The sequence below is a fragment of the Ursus arctos genome, unplaced genomic scaffold (genome assembly GCF_023065955.2).
Source record: "Ursus arctos isolate Adak ecotype North America unplaced genomic scaffold, UrsArc2.0 scaffold_16, whole genome shotgun sequence".
Taxonomy (NCBI): domain Eukaryota; kingdom Metazoa; phylum Chordata; class Mammalia; order Carnivora; family Ursidae; genus Ursus; species Ursus arctos.
In genome coordinates this window covers 30051682-30068315 of record NW_026622830.1, presented here as the reverse complement: position 1 = coordinate 30068315, position 16634 = coordinate 30051682, and the positions used below count along the sequence as shown (strand labels likewise).

Sequence of the window (16634 nt, the reverse complement as noted above, 5' to 3'; positions counted from 1 at the left end):
TTGGGATACAACAGTGAATAAAACAAAATTCCCGCTGTTGGTGTTCACGTTCTAGACAGAGGAAGACAAACCATAGACAGTAAGCATAGTGAGTATCAAAAAAAACACAGGGCAGGAGTGGGTTTTGGGAGTGAGGGCTAGTAAGTGTTAAATAGGATCAGGCTAACCCTCACCGAGAAGATGACCTTGAGCAAGGACCTGAACAGGGCAGGTGGAGGGAGCCATGCAGGCCCCTGGGGAAGGGCATTCAGGCCAAGGACACGGCCAGTATGAAGCCCTGTCATGAGAGCAGGGCCACATGCTGCCCATCAGCAAGGAGGCTGGTGGGGCAGGAGCAGAGTATGGGGGTAGTAAGAGCAGATGATGTCCTCCAGGTAATGGAGGACCAGGTCACGCAGGCCCCAGAAACTTCCAGAGACTGAGGGAAAGGGCATCCCCTGGGCTGTGGCTCCATGAGGGTTTTGTGGTTTTTTGGGGGTTTTTTTGGTGTGTTTTAGAGAGCGAGGGGGGGTACGTGCTTGCACACATGCATGTGCGAGTTGGGGGGCGGGGCAGAGGGAAAGAATATAAAGTAGGCTTCATGTCTGGCGCCAAGTCCAACGTGAGGCCTGATCCCACGACCCCGAGATCATGACCTGAGCCAAAATCAAGGGTCAGATGCTTAACCTAGACTGAGTCACCCAGGTGCCCCTCCATCAGCGTTTTTGTTTGTTTTTTTTTTAAAGATTTTATTTATTTATTTGACAGACAGCCAGCGAGAGAGGGAACACAGCAGGGGAGTGGGAGAGGAAGAAGCAGGCTCCCAGTGGAGGAGCCCGATGTGGGACTCGATCCCGAACGCGGGGATCACGCCCTGAGCCAAAGGCAGACACTTAACGACTGCGCTACCCAGGCGCGCCTCCATCAGCGTATTTTTTAAGGCTCACTTTGGCTATTATGATGAGAGTGGACCTCAGGGTCAGGGCGGGAGGTGGAAATGGGAGCAGGAGATGGCACTAGTTCTAGATGTGAGATGATCTCACTCCTTACAGGAAAATGTCACTCTTACAGTAAAGAATTAATGCGGTTTTCAAACCAAAGCAACAGCAACCTTCTGTTTTAGAGGAAATCTGGCGCAGAGTTCGTGGATTTGACAGGCCACAGCGGGTCCCCCAGGCCGAGCAGGGTCTGGGTCTGGAGTCCTCCCCATGGGTCTCTCCACCCCTCTCTACACAGACCTGTGACTGCCCCACCCCACAGTCCAGCTTCTGTAAGGAACCCGCTCCTAGGCCTTTCACACTTATTACCGAGCTCTAGATCCCAGGTGCCTTGGCCAGGGCGCACTGCCTGCCGGGCTGGAACGCGCCTCCGCCCCAGCTGCTGTACGCCGAGCAGCCAGAGACAGTTAGAACCTGGTCGCCATCTGGGATGTCTCCCTCCCCAAGCCCTGTGTCCTGAGAACTAAGGGGCGAGCTGCAGCCTTCTCCAGCTATCTGACCTCTGTAAAATTAGAAATACCCCCCCTCCCCGCTCTCTGTAAGATTCTATAACCAGACAAAAGAAACCAGAGACTGCTTGGTTCATCCTGACTGTGAGTCCAGGTGAGAAGGGAGCATGGTCCTGACACGTTCGTTTCCCTGGAAGTTGGCGGGGCCTTCGCAGAGCCCTGTGTCCTGTGTGCATACAGCCTTGTGGGGTGCTCCCAGCGCCCTCATGCCATGTGCCATCGCTAGGTTCTAGCACTGCCCGTGGGGAGAAGCTGATGCCGAGCACACGGAGCTAAGGGCCGTGCCTTTCTTTAACCGTTTGCTGCCATGACCTTGTGGACAGACCTAGAACGAATCTGAAATACCATAGTAGGAAAATTCGTGTAGACGGAGAGACTTAGGGTAAAACAATTTAACAAGCCAGCTCCCTTTCTGCACCCCTTTAAAACTGATCATCACATCATGTAATATAACCAGGGTCACTGTAGGCAGTAGGGGATGTCGCTCATGGAGGTTCCATTCTGCAATGCCAGGTGGTTTGGGGATAATTATCTTTATTACAATTTGAACGGTGCCAGCCTATTCTGAGAAGGCAACCTGCCAGCACTTTTTAGTGAGCTAATTGATCTTCCCTCTGAACCCCTTTGGATTACTATCCCCAGGCAAAGGCGGCTTGCGTTCTGGGGCCTGGAATTGGTTTTCATTGCCCTGACTCACAGGGGGGTAATTGAGCCGTCTACACAGCTGTCTTGGGATGGAAAGTGGGACTTGCAGCAGAAATTTCTTTTGGCCCCAACCACGCGGCCCCTGGAAGGACTCAGTCCTGGAGGAAGGAGGCACGAGTTGGAGGCTGTGTTTTGCCCCTCATCCAGCAGAAGGACTTGGGACAAGTCACTTGTCTGAGTAGAACCTGCAGCTCTGAAATCTGGCACTTCCAGACCTGGATCTGTGCTGTCCAGTTTGATAGTAGCTACATGTGGCTCTTTTAAGTTTGTTAAAATGAAAAACTAAGTTCCTTAGTCTCACTAGCCACGTTTCCAGGGCTCAGTAGTCCCATGTGGCTAGTGGCAGCACGGATACAGGACATTTCCATCTCTGCAGAAGGTTCTACAGACAGCACTGGGCTGGGCCATTGTGTCAGACTCCAGGGCTTGTGGGAAGAGGGTGATCTCTCGTTCTTCCCAAGGCTCTGCCTCCTTGTCCTGGCGGCTCTGATACTTGTTACCCTTTATCCACTTCTGACGCTCTCTATACGTGGCGATTCTAAGCTGTCTGATAAGGAGATGAGCTGCCGGCTACCCTGTTGTGTGCTTGGAAGCCCGCAGGCGGGATTCCATGTGCTGGCCTTCTCTTCTTTTTTTATTTATTTTTTTATTTATTATTATTTTTTCTATTTTTTATTATGCTATGTTAGTCACCATACGGTACATCCTTATGGGCCTTCTCTTCTGAGTGTGTTCCAGTGGCTGGCCCGCAAAGAGGGGTGGCATGATGGGGTGGGGAGCTGGCTGTTTGGGGTTCCAGCCCTGGTGCCATCACTTTGTCCCATGTGACTGTGGACAGGTTACATCACCTCCCCAAGTCTCCATGCCCTCGTCTATAGAGACAGCTTGCCAGGCATTGGAGTTAATAAATTGACGTAATGCGCTTAGCAGAGTCGGGCATGCAGGTACACAGTAAGCAGTGGGTAGCGTCCCTGCTTGATACGTAGCCCTAAGTTTACTTCTAGGGACCGAATGAGCGCCACCTCCCCTGACAGTGCAGGCTCCTCAGAGGAAGGTCGTTTCTCCTCTGCTGCATTCCACACTGTGGAAGACTTTGGAAGGTCAGAAATGAGGTGTCAGTGTTTTGATGGCCCTGGAGGCAAAGTCGGAGTTCAAGAAGGAGGTCAGAACGGAGGCAGGGAAGAGATTCCAGGGAGCGGGTAGCAGGAGAGGAGAGGCAAAGGCTCCATGTAAGCACTGGGGGGACAGGGATTAGGCCTGTGTTTCTGGTGCTTCAGACGGAGGTGTGTAACAGGCACTTGGTTAATCGTCGCTGAACTGAAGAATGGCTTCGTTGCTGCTTGTTTGTTTGTTTGGGGCATCTAAGGCCGATCAGCCGTCCATGCATAGCCTTCACGTAAGATCGATCGTTTCAAGCGTCCCTGGGGCCAGCCTCGCCCTGCGCCTTGCACATCTGATCTGCTGCAAGATGGGCTTTGTGCGGGTGGTTCCCTGTGCCTGGGTGCTCTTCCTCCAGGGAACTCTTACTCCGGACCAGCTCTGTGGAACCCTCTGCAGCTCCTCAGAGCTTCTCCTCCGTGCTGGGTGCCCACACACCGTAACAATTGTAGCAGTACAGTGATTGGTCCTGAGTTTGTGGCTTCCTCATCTTTGTATTCCCTGCCCCCTCCGGTCTAACAAGTGCTAGTCACATAGTAGGTTCCCAAAAATGTTTGCTGAAAATGGCAGGCTTCCTTATCATGTAATGCGACCCAGCAGAAGTCATTTTTGCTCGATTCTCCAGTTTGCGTACCGTTTTTCGCTGCTTCCTTTCACTTGATGATATGGGGGATGGGGATAGACGGTAGATCGTTATTAGCAGAACCTGGGCTGCAGGGTCAGCTGGGCCAGATTCTAGCCAGACAGCCATCCCTTCGTTGGCTCAGTGAGATTCTTCTCTGATTCTTAACCAGCTGATGTTTGGGTCCTCTGAGATGCTGCTGGAAGCTCTAGACCAACATCAGCCAGCGGAAGCACTGTGCAGTGGTGGACACGGTCTGCATACGCCTGCGCTGCTCTTCTGTGCAGGGGCCATGCACGTGTTCCTGCTGAGCACTTGAAATAGTGGCTGGTGCAACTGAGGGACTAAAGCTTACATTTCGTTGCGTTTTAATTAAATTTAAGTAGCCGTCTTCTCACTGTAAGTCATACTTAAAGCCCTATAGGTACTTCCCAGGCGCTTCTGGGACCTCTTTTACTCTGAGTTTATGTCCTCAGGGTGTTTTCCTGGAAGAGGCAGCACACAGTAGGGGCCAGCCATGCAGGATTCTCCACATCCCACCGCCTGGGTGACAGCAGGCTAGGTGGAAGTTTCTAGAAGGCAGAGATCAGGTTGAACAGATAAAGATGAGGCCATGTGGAAAATATTATAATGGTTCTACAGAAGCCCAGTGTGGGAGAACAGAGCCTTGGAATCAAGGAAGACTTTGTTTTTAAGAGGAGGTAGCATTTGGGTAGTATTTTGAAGAATGTGTCTGGAACCAGCCAGAAGGGGGGATGTGGGAGTGTTCTGGGTAGACAGGCCTGGGGATGTCTGAGAAGGGGTTTTGTTTCATGAGCACCAGAGGATTTAAGGGGAGTAGAAGGGCACTGACCTCCCAGATCACTGTGTTTGAAAGGTCACTCTACCACAGTGGAGAAGATAGGGAGGCAGAGGAAAGAAAGGCCAGAGTCAGCAAGCCCAGGTGGGAGCCTGTCATTATAGCCTCATGCTTGCCAGGCACTGTTCACACTGTTTTACATCTTGTCTCATTTAACCCCTTAAAGGAAACCTCGTGGTTTATCATTATAGAAGTGAGGATCTTGCCACCCAGAGAGGCCAAGTGACTTGTCCTGGTCACACAGAGCAGAGGGGGTACACCCTGGGCAGGGGGTGCTGAGAATCCACGCTCCTTTGCCTCTTGGCTGTGCCACCTCTCACGAGCAAGATGCCCTGAGGAGAGGGGATTCCAGAAATATCTGGGACTCTTATCTGATTCAGGGTGTGGGGAAGATGGAGATGAAGGTTATTTGCTTTGGGGTGGGTTAACTTGGCAAAGGGTGATTCCAAGAGCCCAGAAGAGAAAAGCAGGATGGAGTGTGGTTTTTGCATTTGATGTTAGAAGGTCATCCCATCTGCTGACTAAGGGCATTAGAAACCCGGGACCTGAGAGCCCAAGCAGGGCCATGCCCGAAGTGACATCACCCAGGGCACCAAGACCCAGAGGCCGAGCCCTGGTGCTGCCTTCCTCCCAGCGAGGAGGACGGGACAGGATGAGAAAGAGGAGAGGGAGTCTCTTTACTCTGGGTGTCTTTATAGTAATTGTGCTCTGAGATCAATCCTCATTATCTGACAAGACCTCTCTCTTAACTAAAAGTTGTAAGAAGACTCTAGGCGTTGTCTGGGGCTTCTGTCACATTTCCCCCCGGGGTGGGGGGCGCTGGCTGAGAACGGGTGTAGAACTAGCGCTGAGTGCCGTCTGGCTTCTGGTGTGTTCCACAGGTCGGCAGTCGCCGGGTGATCCAGTACGGCGCGGCCCTGATGCTGGCGCTGGGCATGGTCGGCAAGTTCAGCGCCCTCTTCGCCTCCCTCCCGGACCCGGTGCTTGGCGCCCTCTTCTGTACTCTCTTTGGTAAAATCCCATTTCCTCGATAGCCTGACCTCTCTCCTCCTCTCACATTTGCTCACCGAATCCCTTCCTGAGATGGAAGGTAGTCATACTTTTCTGTTTAAAAATACAAAGGGGATACACCTTCAAACCATAAAAACCTAAATGCATCTCTGAGTTGAATTTATGTTAAAGGCAGGACCAAATGTAGAATACTTGTGCTGGAAAAAATAAAACGACCTCAATCTTTAATTGGTGTATCTAATCGATCTAACTTCTGCCTGCACGGCCATTTAAACCTGACCATTTTTACCACGGAGTTTGACATGATCTCTGTGCATCCAGTTGTGATCGGGGCCCAGATCTTTGGGTGGGTTTCCCTGTTCAATCAAAATGTTTGCATAGAGGTTTTCGGGGGGCAACTGATCTCCTTAGTTTTCTGCTTGGTCTAAAGAATGTCATGTGATGTTTGTGTCCCTGTGTCAGCCCAGATGGTGCTTAGGCCAAGAGTTATTTGGATCAGAGATCCAGGTAGTTGTATTCTGACCCCATCCTGTCACTGTTCTGTGTCCCAGCTAGTTTCTGGGGCAGATGAAGGGACGATGCGGGGAGTCTGTGCGTGGCCCGTTGCCCATCTGTAGGTGAGCTCAGTGCAACTTGCCGTCTGCTGTTTCTCTCCAGGAATGATCACAGCTGTTGGGCTCTCCAACCTACAGTTCATCGACTTAAATTCTTCCAGGAACCTCTTTGTACTGGGATTTTCAATCTTCTTTGGGCTTGTCCTTCCAAGTTACCTCAGACAGAACCCTCTTGTCACAGGTAAGGAAAACTGGCCTTGCATCTTGGTTCAAGATTCAAGATTCAAGTTGGAACCCTAGCCGTTAGTTCACAAACAGCCCATCCGCAGTCGGAGAGGGCTCTGGAACTGCAGGAGTTGTCTCCTCAGACATTCGTCCATGGATTTCATTCGAGCCTCGCTCTGCCGCCACTGATCTGGAAGCCACCTGCACGTCCCGCATGAGCTGGCTTGTGCACGTGACTCATGTGCACATTAAGTTCTCCTTATTTACTGGGACCCTGTCTTTTGGGAGAATGCCTGTGTGTAAAACCCTTTGATTTCTCAGACTAATGCTTTATGAAAATGTATAATTTCTTAAAACGCAGCTTCATAGACTTTCAAATACATGTCTTTCTACTGGGATTATAACTACTTTGAATTCAAGATTAACCTTTTTAACACCTCTTTATTTTAATAACCCGATGTCATGAAAAATGAACAAAGGGCAACCATTTTGGGGGGGGGTAGGGCAACAGGAGAGGGAGATAGAATCTCAAGCAGACTCCACGCCCAGCGTGGATCCTGATGTAGGGCTCGATCTCACGACCCTGAGATCATGCCCTGAGCGGAAATCAAGAGTTGGACACTAAACCGACAGAGCCACCAGATGCCCTCAAGAAGGAACCATTTTAAGAAATGGCGATTGCTGTTGACATTTTATGCAGAATTGGGGACCGTTTTATATATATTTTTTGAGGTAAAATTTATATAACATTAAATTAACTATTTTAAAGTGAACAGTTGAGTGCCATCTTAGTACATTAACAATGTCATGTAACCACCACCTGTGTTTAGTTTCCCAAACCATCTCCCCATCCCAAAATAAAATTCCACACCAGTGAAGCAGTTAATCCCTATTACCGCCCTTCTCCCAGCGCCTGGCAGCCACCAGTTTGCTTTCTGTTTCTGTGGATTCACCTATTCTGGATCTCTCACATAAATGGAATCACATAGTATGTGATCTCTGTCTTCTTTCACTTAGCATCATGTTTTTGAGATTTATATAAAAATATTTCATTCCTTTTTATGGCTAATAATATTCCATTGTATGTATATACCATAATCTGTTTGTCCATTTGTCCACTACTGGGCATTGCGTTGTCCTAGCCTTTGGCAGTCGTGAACGGCGCTGCTGTGGACAGTGGTGTACCAGTACAGTGAGTCCTCATTCATGGTAGCCGTGTCCTGGAAAGGCACTGTGAGCACGGAAGGAGCAAATCCTGACCATTCCCTCGAGGGGGGGCAGCAGCCAACAGCAGCGTAACTCCTCTCACACACGTATTTTCTCCCTGACGCACAGCACAGCCTCAGGGAGGCCTGCTCTCAGGAACAGTAGAAAGCACTTGGGGGCCATTTTAAACAACGGAATCACCAACCAAAAACACAAAAATGGGGAAGAAGTGGTATTAGACTACTGCAAGCACACTTAGGACGTATGAGAGCTGAGACAAGAAGGCAGAGCGTTACCTTATATGACCTCCGCTGGGATCACTCATGCTGGGCGACCCAGAGTTTGTGCTGCTCTGTGAATGCCTGTGAAAGCCAGGAGAACTCATTTTGGGTTTACAGATAAATTTTAGGGTGTAGGTCAGTTCACAGATACAGAATCTGCCAGTAATGGGAATCGGCTGTGTTTGAGTCCCTGCTCTCAGTTCTCTTAGGTATATACCTAGAAGTAGAATTGCTGGGTGATAGGGTAATTCTTGGTTTTAATGGTTTGAGGAACTACCAAACTGATTCCCACCAGCTATGATCAGAGGTTTCTATTTTTCCACATTCTTCCCAGCACTTACTGTTTTCTGTTGAGGACCATATATTTTGAAGATTCTATTTATTTTATTTTAAAGCGAGCGAGCACGGGGGCATGCACGTGTATGAGTGGGGGGGAAGGGCAGAGGGGGAGAAAGAGGGGCAGACTTCCTGCTGAGCTCAGAGCCCAAAGCAGGTCTTGATCTCACGACACTGAGATCATGAGCTGAGCTGAGACCAGCTGAGCTACCGAGGTGCTCCTAAGGATCGTATATTTTAAATATAGAAAGTGTGAGAGCTACTAGCAACAAGGATATTCTTGCTACTTTTTACAGTTTAACATACCACATTCAAATGAGTTCATTCATATGCATCCAGTAGCTCCTAATTAAGCAGCTAAGCACAAATCAGTGACCCAGGATTCTGAAACCCTTTATCTGATTGCAAATACCACAAATATTTTTGTTGTTGTCTTACTCGGTAATATTTTCAGCCTTGCAACAGTCATCTTTTTATTAATTTTTTTTTCTTAATCTGCTAAGACTGCACCCCATTGGCTTTCTAATTCATTATAGGGTGAGCTTCACTTTAAGATTTATCTTCTGTAGACCAGTGTTGGGGAATTTTCCTTACAGAGATAACCTCTTAATTATTGTTGAAATTATTTATAACAGTTTAAAATGTTACTGGCAAAAATTTATCTACTCATGTACAATGGATATTTGCACTTTCATGCATCACATTGGTGGTGGGTGCCCACCCCAGTGCACCTTCCTGGCCGTGGCAGTGACCCTACCACTGTGTTCTGTTTCTAGGGATAACGGGAATCGATCAGGTGTTGAACGTTCTTCTCACAACTGCTATGTTTGTAGGAGGCTGCGTGGCTTTCATTTTGGATAACACCATCCCAGGTATGTGCTATATACCAAACATGCTTATTCCATATGGGAAGTACTTGTTTTACCAAATAAATATGGAAGCAGGCAGAGCGAATCCGTTCAAAGCCATCGCTGGTTAAAACGGTCTTGAAGTGGTTAAGATGGCACTCCCAGCCTCCTTTTAGGAATCAGTTTTTTGCTGATAAACCTAGTGGCTTTTTCCTCCCTGCTGACTTAGGAGAAAGGGAAGTCCGTTGTCTGTGGGCGCTCTCCAGGCCGCCTGCCTCTTGCACAGCCGGGCTCAGTCCCCACAGCAGCTTTCATCAACTTGCTCAGACACTCCCCTGAGCAGCTGACAGCGTGTGGGGCTCCTCCGCCTCCTTCCTGAGGCAGCCCTCCCCCCCCAACTAAGACCAAAAGATAGTGAGTATGGTGGACGCAGGCTGTTGCCAGGATCAGTGACTGAGGGACGGATGGAGGCAGCTGTCTCCCAATGCCCGTAACCCTTATGCCTCAGCTGGGTGCGTTCTGTGCCCATTGCTGGGTACTGGACAAGGATGTGATGTGGGCCCTGCCTCACAGCCTTGCCAGCTTCCCAGCTTCCCAGAGGAGGTGCCGATGGGGAGCGCTGCTGTGGACCCGCTGGTAGATTCACCTTCCATCAAGGAAGGGTGATGCTTATTCTTGAGCTTGAAGGTTTTGTTGAGGTATTTCCCCTGAAGACTGCACACCTCCAGAAAGCCTCAATCAAGAGATTGCTGGAGAAACCAGGGATGGACACATCAGGCAGGAGAAATCACATGCACGAGTACGTGGAACGTGCTAGATTCATGGATGTCAATAACTAACACACACGCTCAGAGCTTATTGAGAGAGAGGCACAGGAGTCAGAGGGATATGAAAGCTTCCTTACAGAAACCCTGGCAGGAGGGCACAGTTTCAATGTAAGAAAGTGATGTTCCTTATACTCACTATGGACTCGAACTCATCATCTAGGCTTGGGCAGAAGAGTATGTTGTCCGGTGTCCCAGGTAGCCAAGCACAGTTGCCAGTGCGCCGCTCTGCACTGGGAAGATTTATGAAACAAATCCAGGGCTCAGATCATTCTCCCTGACTCATCTGTCAGGGTACAGAGTGGCCCCGAGTGTTAACGCCAGTGGACGTTCATCCTCACAGAAGGGCCATGACAAGTGGGGAATACGTAGCAAGTGTGTCCTTCTCTCTCTCCCTGTCTCTCCTTCTCTCTCTCTCTTCCTCTCTCTCTCTCTCTCTCTCTCTCTCTCTCTCTCACACACACACACACACACACACACACGGAGCAAAGTAGGATAAAACTCTATATGCCTGGATGGGGGTGGTTTGCCCTGACCAGTAGTTGAAGGCATTATATACGGTATAATAAAGACTGGGCCCCATTTTGTAGAGATCACATTGCAGGTTAGGAGTTCTTTTGTTGTGTTTTGAGAACAGATTTGGGGAAGGAGATGGTGAAATGGAAGCGCAGACAGCCAGTAAGCAGACCCTTCTGATGACCCGGAAGGCAGTAACCTCGTGTGGGCCGGACCTCAGCAGTGACATTGGAGGAGATATGGGTCACGTGGAAGGACGGGGGAAGGCAGAGCCATCACATGGCTTGAAAGTGGAGCAAAAGGAACAAGGATGGGTTAGCGATTCTTAGGTTCCTGGCTCAGGCACCTGGATGGCTGAGTGCCATCAGTTCCTCCCCAGGGACTCCTTGCTGTCATCCGGCAGGTTCCGTATATGGGACAGCACGCTGGGCAATCTCAGCTCTTGGTGGAACTGTCAAGCTAAACAGTCCATCGTATTGTTTTTTGTGTGTGTATGTCTATGCGTGTGTGTTCCAGGTACTCCAGAGGAAAGAGGAATCCGGAAATGGAAGAAGGGTGTGGGCAAAGGGAGCAAGTCGCTCGATGGCATGGAATCCTACGATTTGCCATTTGGCATGAACGTTATAAAAAAATACAGATGCTTCAGCTACTTACCCATCAGCCCAACCTTTGCAGGCTACACATGGAAAGGCCTCGGGAAGAGTGCCACCAGCCGGAGTTCAGACGAGGACTCGCAGGCCACGGTATAGCTGTAGGTCACCCTGTGGCCCGGCCGCAGTGAGGCATGAATCTGTAGTTCCTTGCTGAGTAACAAGCAGTAACATATATGTTTGTATATCTGCATTTACATTCTGCACCCAGAGCTAAGACGATTACAGATAGCTTTTTTGTTGTGGGTGGTGATCGTGTCTAATATCGTGTCTCACCTGTCTCCTTATTTAAGCCCTACCCCTCGCCCTCGAGAGCATCCGCCGAACTTGAAGTTCCTATCCTCCTGTGGGAGTGGGTGTTTGAAATCCACAGCGGTTCCTTGGTTTTGGTCTCCTTCTACCACCCTGGGTTAGCTTTCCTACGAGCTGCCGCCGCGGTCCAGGGGCTTTCTGTCCTGGAAGCACCTGGACCTGCTTCTATTTTGTTTGACCTCTGCCTGCAACCCGCAGAGATCCCCTCTGGTCAAGGGGCACCAGTATCCTCACACTGTCACAACTAACTGGTCAAATGTGATTCTGTGTTCCCTGATGCTCCTGTGGGGGGAAGCTATTGACCTGATTGAAAACCATGGCATGGTTACCCCATGCCCACGTCTGTGCGTGGGTAAGGTCTATATAGGTATTATTAGAATTGAAATCTGTTTGGGGGATTAAAGGGGAAGGGAAAGTACCTTGAAGTCATATCTGATTCTCAACTGCTTTTTCTTGGTGCCACCCTGGCCCAGGCTGGGCCAGCACATTTCCTACTGGCTGCTTTTTCACTCTAACTGAGACACTCTGACATTTATCACTCCGGGCTGGTGCGATGGGTATAGAGTGCCACACAAGGGCACTGAGCAGATGCTTATGGGAGTCTTGACTCTGCTGTCGTGTGGATGTCCGTTACTGTTGCGCGTGTCTATAAATTACAAGACTTTATTCCTATTTCATGTTACTGGCTATAGCAGGTGTTTGAAATCCGTGTTTTCCATGTGACCCTCTTACCTCGCACCCCTGTTATCTGTCCCCCACCCTCACCTCCCACTAAGAAAGAACCAGCATTTGTAAAGCTGTGGACACCATCAGGGAAGCTTGTCGTCATGGCTTTTGAAGGCCAGTAACCATTATTGTGGTTGTGTTTTGTATTGCTTGATACCATGAAAGTGTAAATACTGTAATGCCTAATCTATTTATCAAAACTGACTACTGGACCAGAGCCCAGAAACCATGGGTTAAGTTATACGTGAATTTGTTTTGTGAAGAAGGGAAACTGGGGGCAGGTAATCCACAGAGCCACGATATTGAATGGTGGGCATCCTGGTCAATTCATCACTGCAGTTCTGTTGCTAGTCTTTTCTGGCACTTAAGGCTTAAGGAGACTGTGTGTGGGTTGCCATGTTGTGTGTCCACCGGATCTTGATTTTGCAGAGGGGAAGATTAGACCCCCTGGCCAAATGCACCTTTCCCATTTAAGTCATTGCAGAAGGTGGTGAGAAAAGCAGTTGGCAGGGCCTCTTCTGTCGAGTTCTCATTAATAACACTAAATCCTTTCTGAAAAAGTGACTTCTGTGGAATTTGGTTTGAAATTTGTCAGCCAAAGGAAAACCCTGAAACACCAAGTAGCGACCTCGCCGCGTGAGGTGGTGCTTCCTAGGTGGTTCATTGACCCGGCTGAGCCTTGGACGGCCGCGGGCGTTCCTGTCTCTGACAGCAGGGCGTGGTTCTCAGCAGCCTTGTGTCCGCAGCGTGCGTTTCCTGCCCCCACGGCCGGCTCCGCTCCCCGGCGCTGGGATGTTCTTGGCAGCATTAGTGTTACTACAGCCTCCCTGACTCCTGGGAAGTTTGGGGCTTCGAGGTGTATTCTGGCAAGAACAGTTCAGGCCACTGCATTGTTTTGCCAAGATCTGGTTGCAGATTAAGTAAAAAAAAAAAAAGATTCTAAATTATATTGAATTTTGTATGTTGTTTTTCAAAATTGTACCTGATGCATAGTTCACTTTAGAAGCACACTGGTTAACAGCGTTATCCCTTTAACTTGGTAAGCACTCGATGCTGAAGGCCTTCCTGCACCAAGTCGCCCTGTTTCCTTCTATTTGTGTTTTTGCTCAGCATCTCTAATTTTTCTGCTCTGAAAAGTGGGGGAAACTGCTAAACATGCCAGAGAGTCCAGCTCTCTTGGGGAGCAGAAGGACCAAATATCCAAATAAAAGCATCTGAAACATCGGGTAATCTTAACTTGCAGTCTGGCATCTTCCCTCCAGTGAGTGACACTCAGGATACGTGCTTCAAACATCCAGAAACCCACTCCCTTCTGAAAACCCCTCCTTGGGCTGGGTTTTATTCGAGGTTCCAACTCTGCTGGTCTGGGGGATGTCTTCTGCAAGCATATAAATGTGGGGGGAAGTCCTATACCCTCACCTTCTGTTAGAAATTTGAGGTTTTACCCTTCTTGTTCCATTGGGGCCAACTTTCGATTCCCTAAGGCAGGGGGAAGGGGGGGTCAGGAGGTGGGGAGGGGAGAGGGCAGCCTGACCAGAGGTCCCATTGAGTCTGGTACTTTCTGCACAGCCTGTGAAGCTCACCGTCGCTTGAGTGATGGAGTCTCCTGATGATTAGTAACATTTTAGACAGTGGTCCTCCTGCTGGCAGATAGGCTACAGAATGAGGCTCTAATCAAGAGAAAAATGTCTTCGTCTGCTCCTCAGGCTTAAGCACACACGTGAAAGGGAGGTTTTGGGGAACACAGGGGCCGTGCCTGGTCTGCGCCTGTGCACTTCCCATTACCTGCGTCGCTGGGGCAGCGCACCCACTGTGCTTTGTTTGGCCAGTAGAATGTTTCAAAGCGTTTTGGATGTACATGTCCTTGGGCGGGGCATTCAGACTCCAGTTTCCATAGTGACCACCTACCCAGCATCATTACATTCACTTGGCGATCTTGGTGTGAGATGTAGGAAGTGTTTATAAGGACAGTAGGTGATGCTGTCCCGTCACAGTGGGTGGCAAGGGAGATGCCACCAGTGGTGTTAATAAAATATCTAACATGGTTGACAGAATAACGGGAAGTGGCTCCAGTCTTTGTCTCGTTAGGGAATTAAACTTGGCTTCATTCAGACTCTTTCTCAAGAGGGTTTCAGATGTTGACTTGTAGTAAGTTTCTGGTGATGGGTGAAGGCAAGAGAAGTGGCTTCACCAGGCCAGCTAGAATGAAGCATCGCGAGTCCCGATGGTTTCCCGTTTTCATGGTAACAAATTCACACACAGGATTTGCTTTATACTGTAGAATACTGACTTTCATGATGACGACTTGGTTTATGCATGAATATTGCAGTATTTCCATATAGTAAAATAACATTTCTACCCAGGATAATAGTCACAGTTTTCCAGGGAGGGAATGATATAATTTTCATGACAATGTCATGGGATAATAGAATTTCTCCATTGATGAATCTCTAGTATGTGTGTATACTTTATTACCCATGCGTCTGTTTTATCACCATGGGCTAAGTTGTTACTTCTTTAGTTCACGGCCCCGCTGAAGCACCGGTACTGGCCAGCCACTGAGACTTGAAGTTGGCAACTATAATCTTCCATGATACCGATGCCGCAGGAGTGGCCAGGTCAGGTGCGAGGTGGATAGGTGGCCGCGGCAGAGGCCCCGTTCCGGAACCCGGCTGGCCCCGGGCGGCCGCGTTGCGCGGGCGCCGCACCCCCGGGCCCCGGGGCCGCGCTCTGGCCGGGCGTGGGGGCCTGAGACTTGGCGGGGCCCACCTCCCGCGGGAGCCGCCCTCGGCCTCTGCGAAGCGCTTGGGGTTTTCACACGCTGTGCGTGTGGTGCTCTGTCCCCTTAGGGTTGGACGGCCGCCACTTCACCTGCAGTCACATCCCGAGTAGCGCAAGGAGACTGCCCGTGGTTGCCGGCGTTCGGCTCCCACCCGTGGACGCGGAAAGCACGTGAGCGCTGGGCTCCCCCTTTCAGCAGCCTCACACACATTCCTGCCCTTTTAGGTGGTTCTTGCCTGTGCCTCGTCATCACTCCGCAGAAGCCCCATCCGGCGTCCTTAGACGTGCTGTGTTTGTTTCCTGGCACTTAGGGCACCTCACCAGTGTTGCCGTCTTACTGACAGTTCAACTTAATACCCTTTTCTGTTCGTTGATAACGACCTTCGTTTGACACAGTAATAAATTTCTGACTGTTCTTAAAGCAGTGGGGATGCCTATATTTTCCTTGAGTTTTTGTGACTGACTTTGGCTATATACCTTTCGGGGATTTCCTTTGTTTTTTATTTTTATTTTGCATACCGAGGGTATTTGGGGGTGGGGTTGTTTTTTGAGATGTGTAATTCTTTTATGGAGTTTTTAAAAAGAATTTTCATATTGTTTTTCTAACATGGCTTCATTAAACGTTTAAGTATTTTAAAAATATGTAATATTTGGACCAGATGTTGTGAATAATAGTAGAGATAAAGCTATTTTATTCTGTATTTTTAAAACTGTTCCGTACAAATAAAAGCTCTCCTGGACGCAGTTCTGTGTTCCTGTGCCTCTTTTTTTTTTTTTTTTTTGGCTGGTCTTTAAGAAATTTGTTATTAATTAAAAGTCATCACCTAGGGGAGGGAAATCGACTAATAAAAAACTTGTTTCAGCAAGCCTCAGATCTTTCTATGGTCGGGGTCCTGGAAGACTCAAAAGGAGGAAAGCAGGAGCCAAAACGTCATCTGTTCCCACGACCGGAGAACCACAGCAGGCTCCTTGGGGGGTGATGCCTGCGTGAGCCTTCCATTCCAGGGTGCACCCTGCTGGACTGTGGGTGACACTGTGAGTCTCTCATTAAGTCAGCGACCTCTGGAGGCTGGACAGAGAAGCTGTCTGTCCACATGGTGGAATCAAAGGCCCCCAGAGCAGCTTCAGTCCGAGTACCGAGGCTAGGGCAAGAATCACTGAGGCGGTGCCGTAAAGGCCTGGAGCCCAGCTTGAGCGCCGCTGGTGACGGTGCACTCCGTCAGGCCTCTGGTGGGGCGCGAGGACGCGGGCCGAGGCAGTCCGATGTGTTTCTTAATTTGAAGCAGACTCCAGTTCCCCCATTCCTGTCTCCATCCCGGCTTCATCTCTGGCAGTTTGGGCCATGCGTGGCCCCCACCGCTACTCCCATGGGATGTGCATCCTGCTGCCTCCTGTTCCCAGTATCCTGACCCGTGAGCCGCCGCTGGGCAACCAGTCACGGGGTGAAATGCTTACTTTACACTACGGACTTGCAAAAAAACACATACAACGTATTAAAAGAATAGAATACCCATGTTCTCACCTCCAGTGGGAC

General features: G+C 49.5%; 1 protein-coding gene across 6 annotated transcripts in view; it reads left to right on the top strand.

The window, feature by feature from the left end:
* SLC23A2 (solute carrier family 23 member 2) overlaps positions 1 to 15837 on the top strand; it is a 131066-nt gene extending 115229 nt beyond the window's left edge. For 4 of the 6 annotated variants that reach the window (XM_044385703.3, XM_044385701.3, XM_044385702.3 and 1 more), the window contains 5 exons: positions 5712 to 5841; positions 6499 to 6636; positions 9220 to 9315; positions 11148 to 11374; positions 15326 to 15837. In XM_044385703.3, coding sequence (XP_044241638.1) covers positions 5712 to 5841; positions 6499 to 6636; positions 9220 to 9315; positions 11148 to 11374; positions 15326 to 15382 — 648 coding nt within the window. In that variant the 3' untranslated portion in view covers positions 15383 to 15837. Of the gene's footprint in view, positions 1 to 5711; positions 5842 to 6498; positions 6637 to 9219; positions 9316 to 11147; positions 11542 to 15325 lie in introns of those variants that run through there. The other 2 variants (XM_057312654.1, XM_048222159.2) reach the window with 1 other exon arrangement.
* The last annotated feature ends 797 nt before the right edge of the window (positions 15838 to 16634 follow it).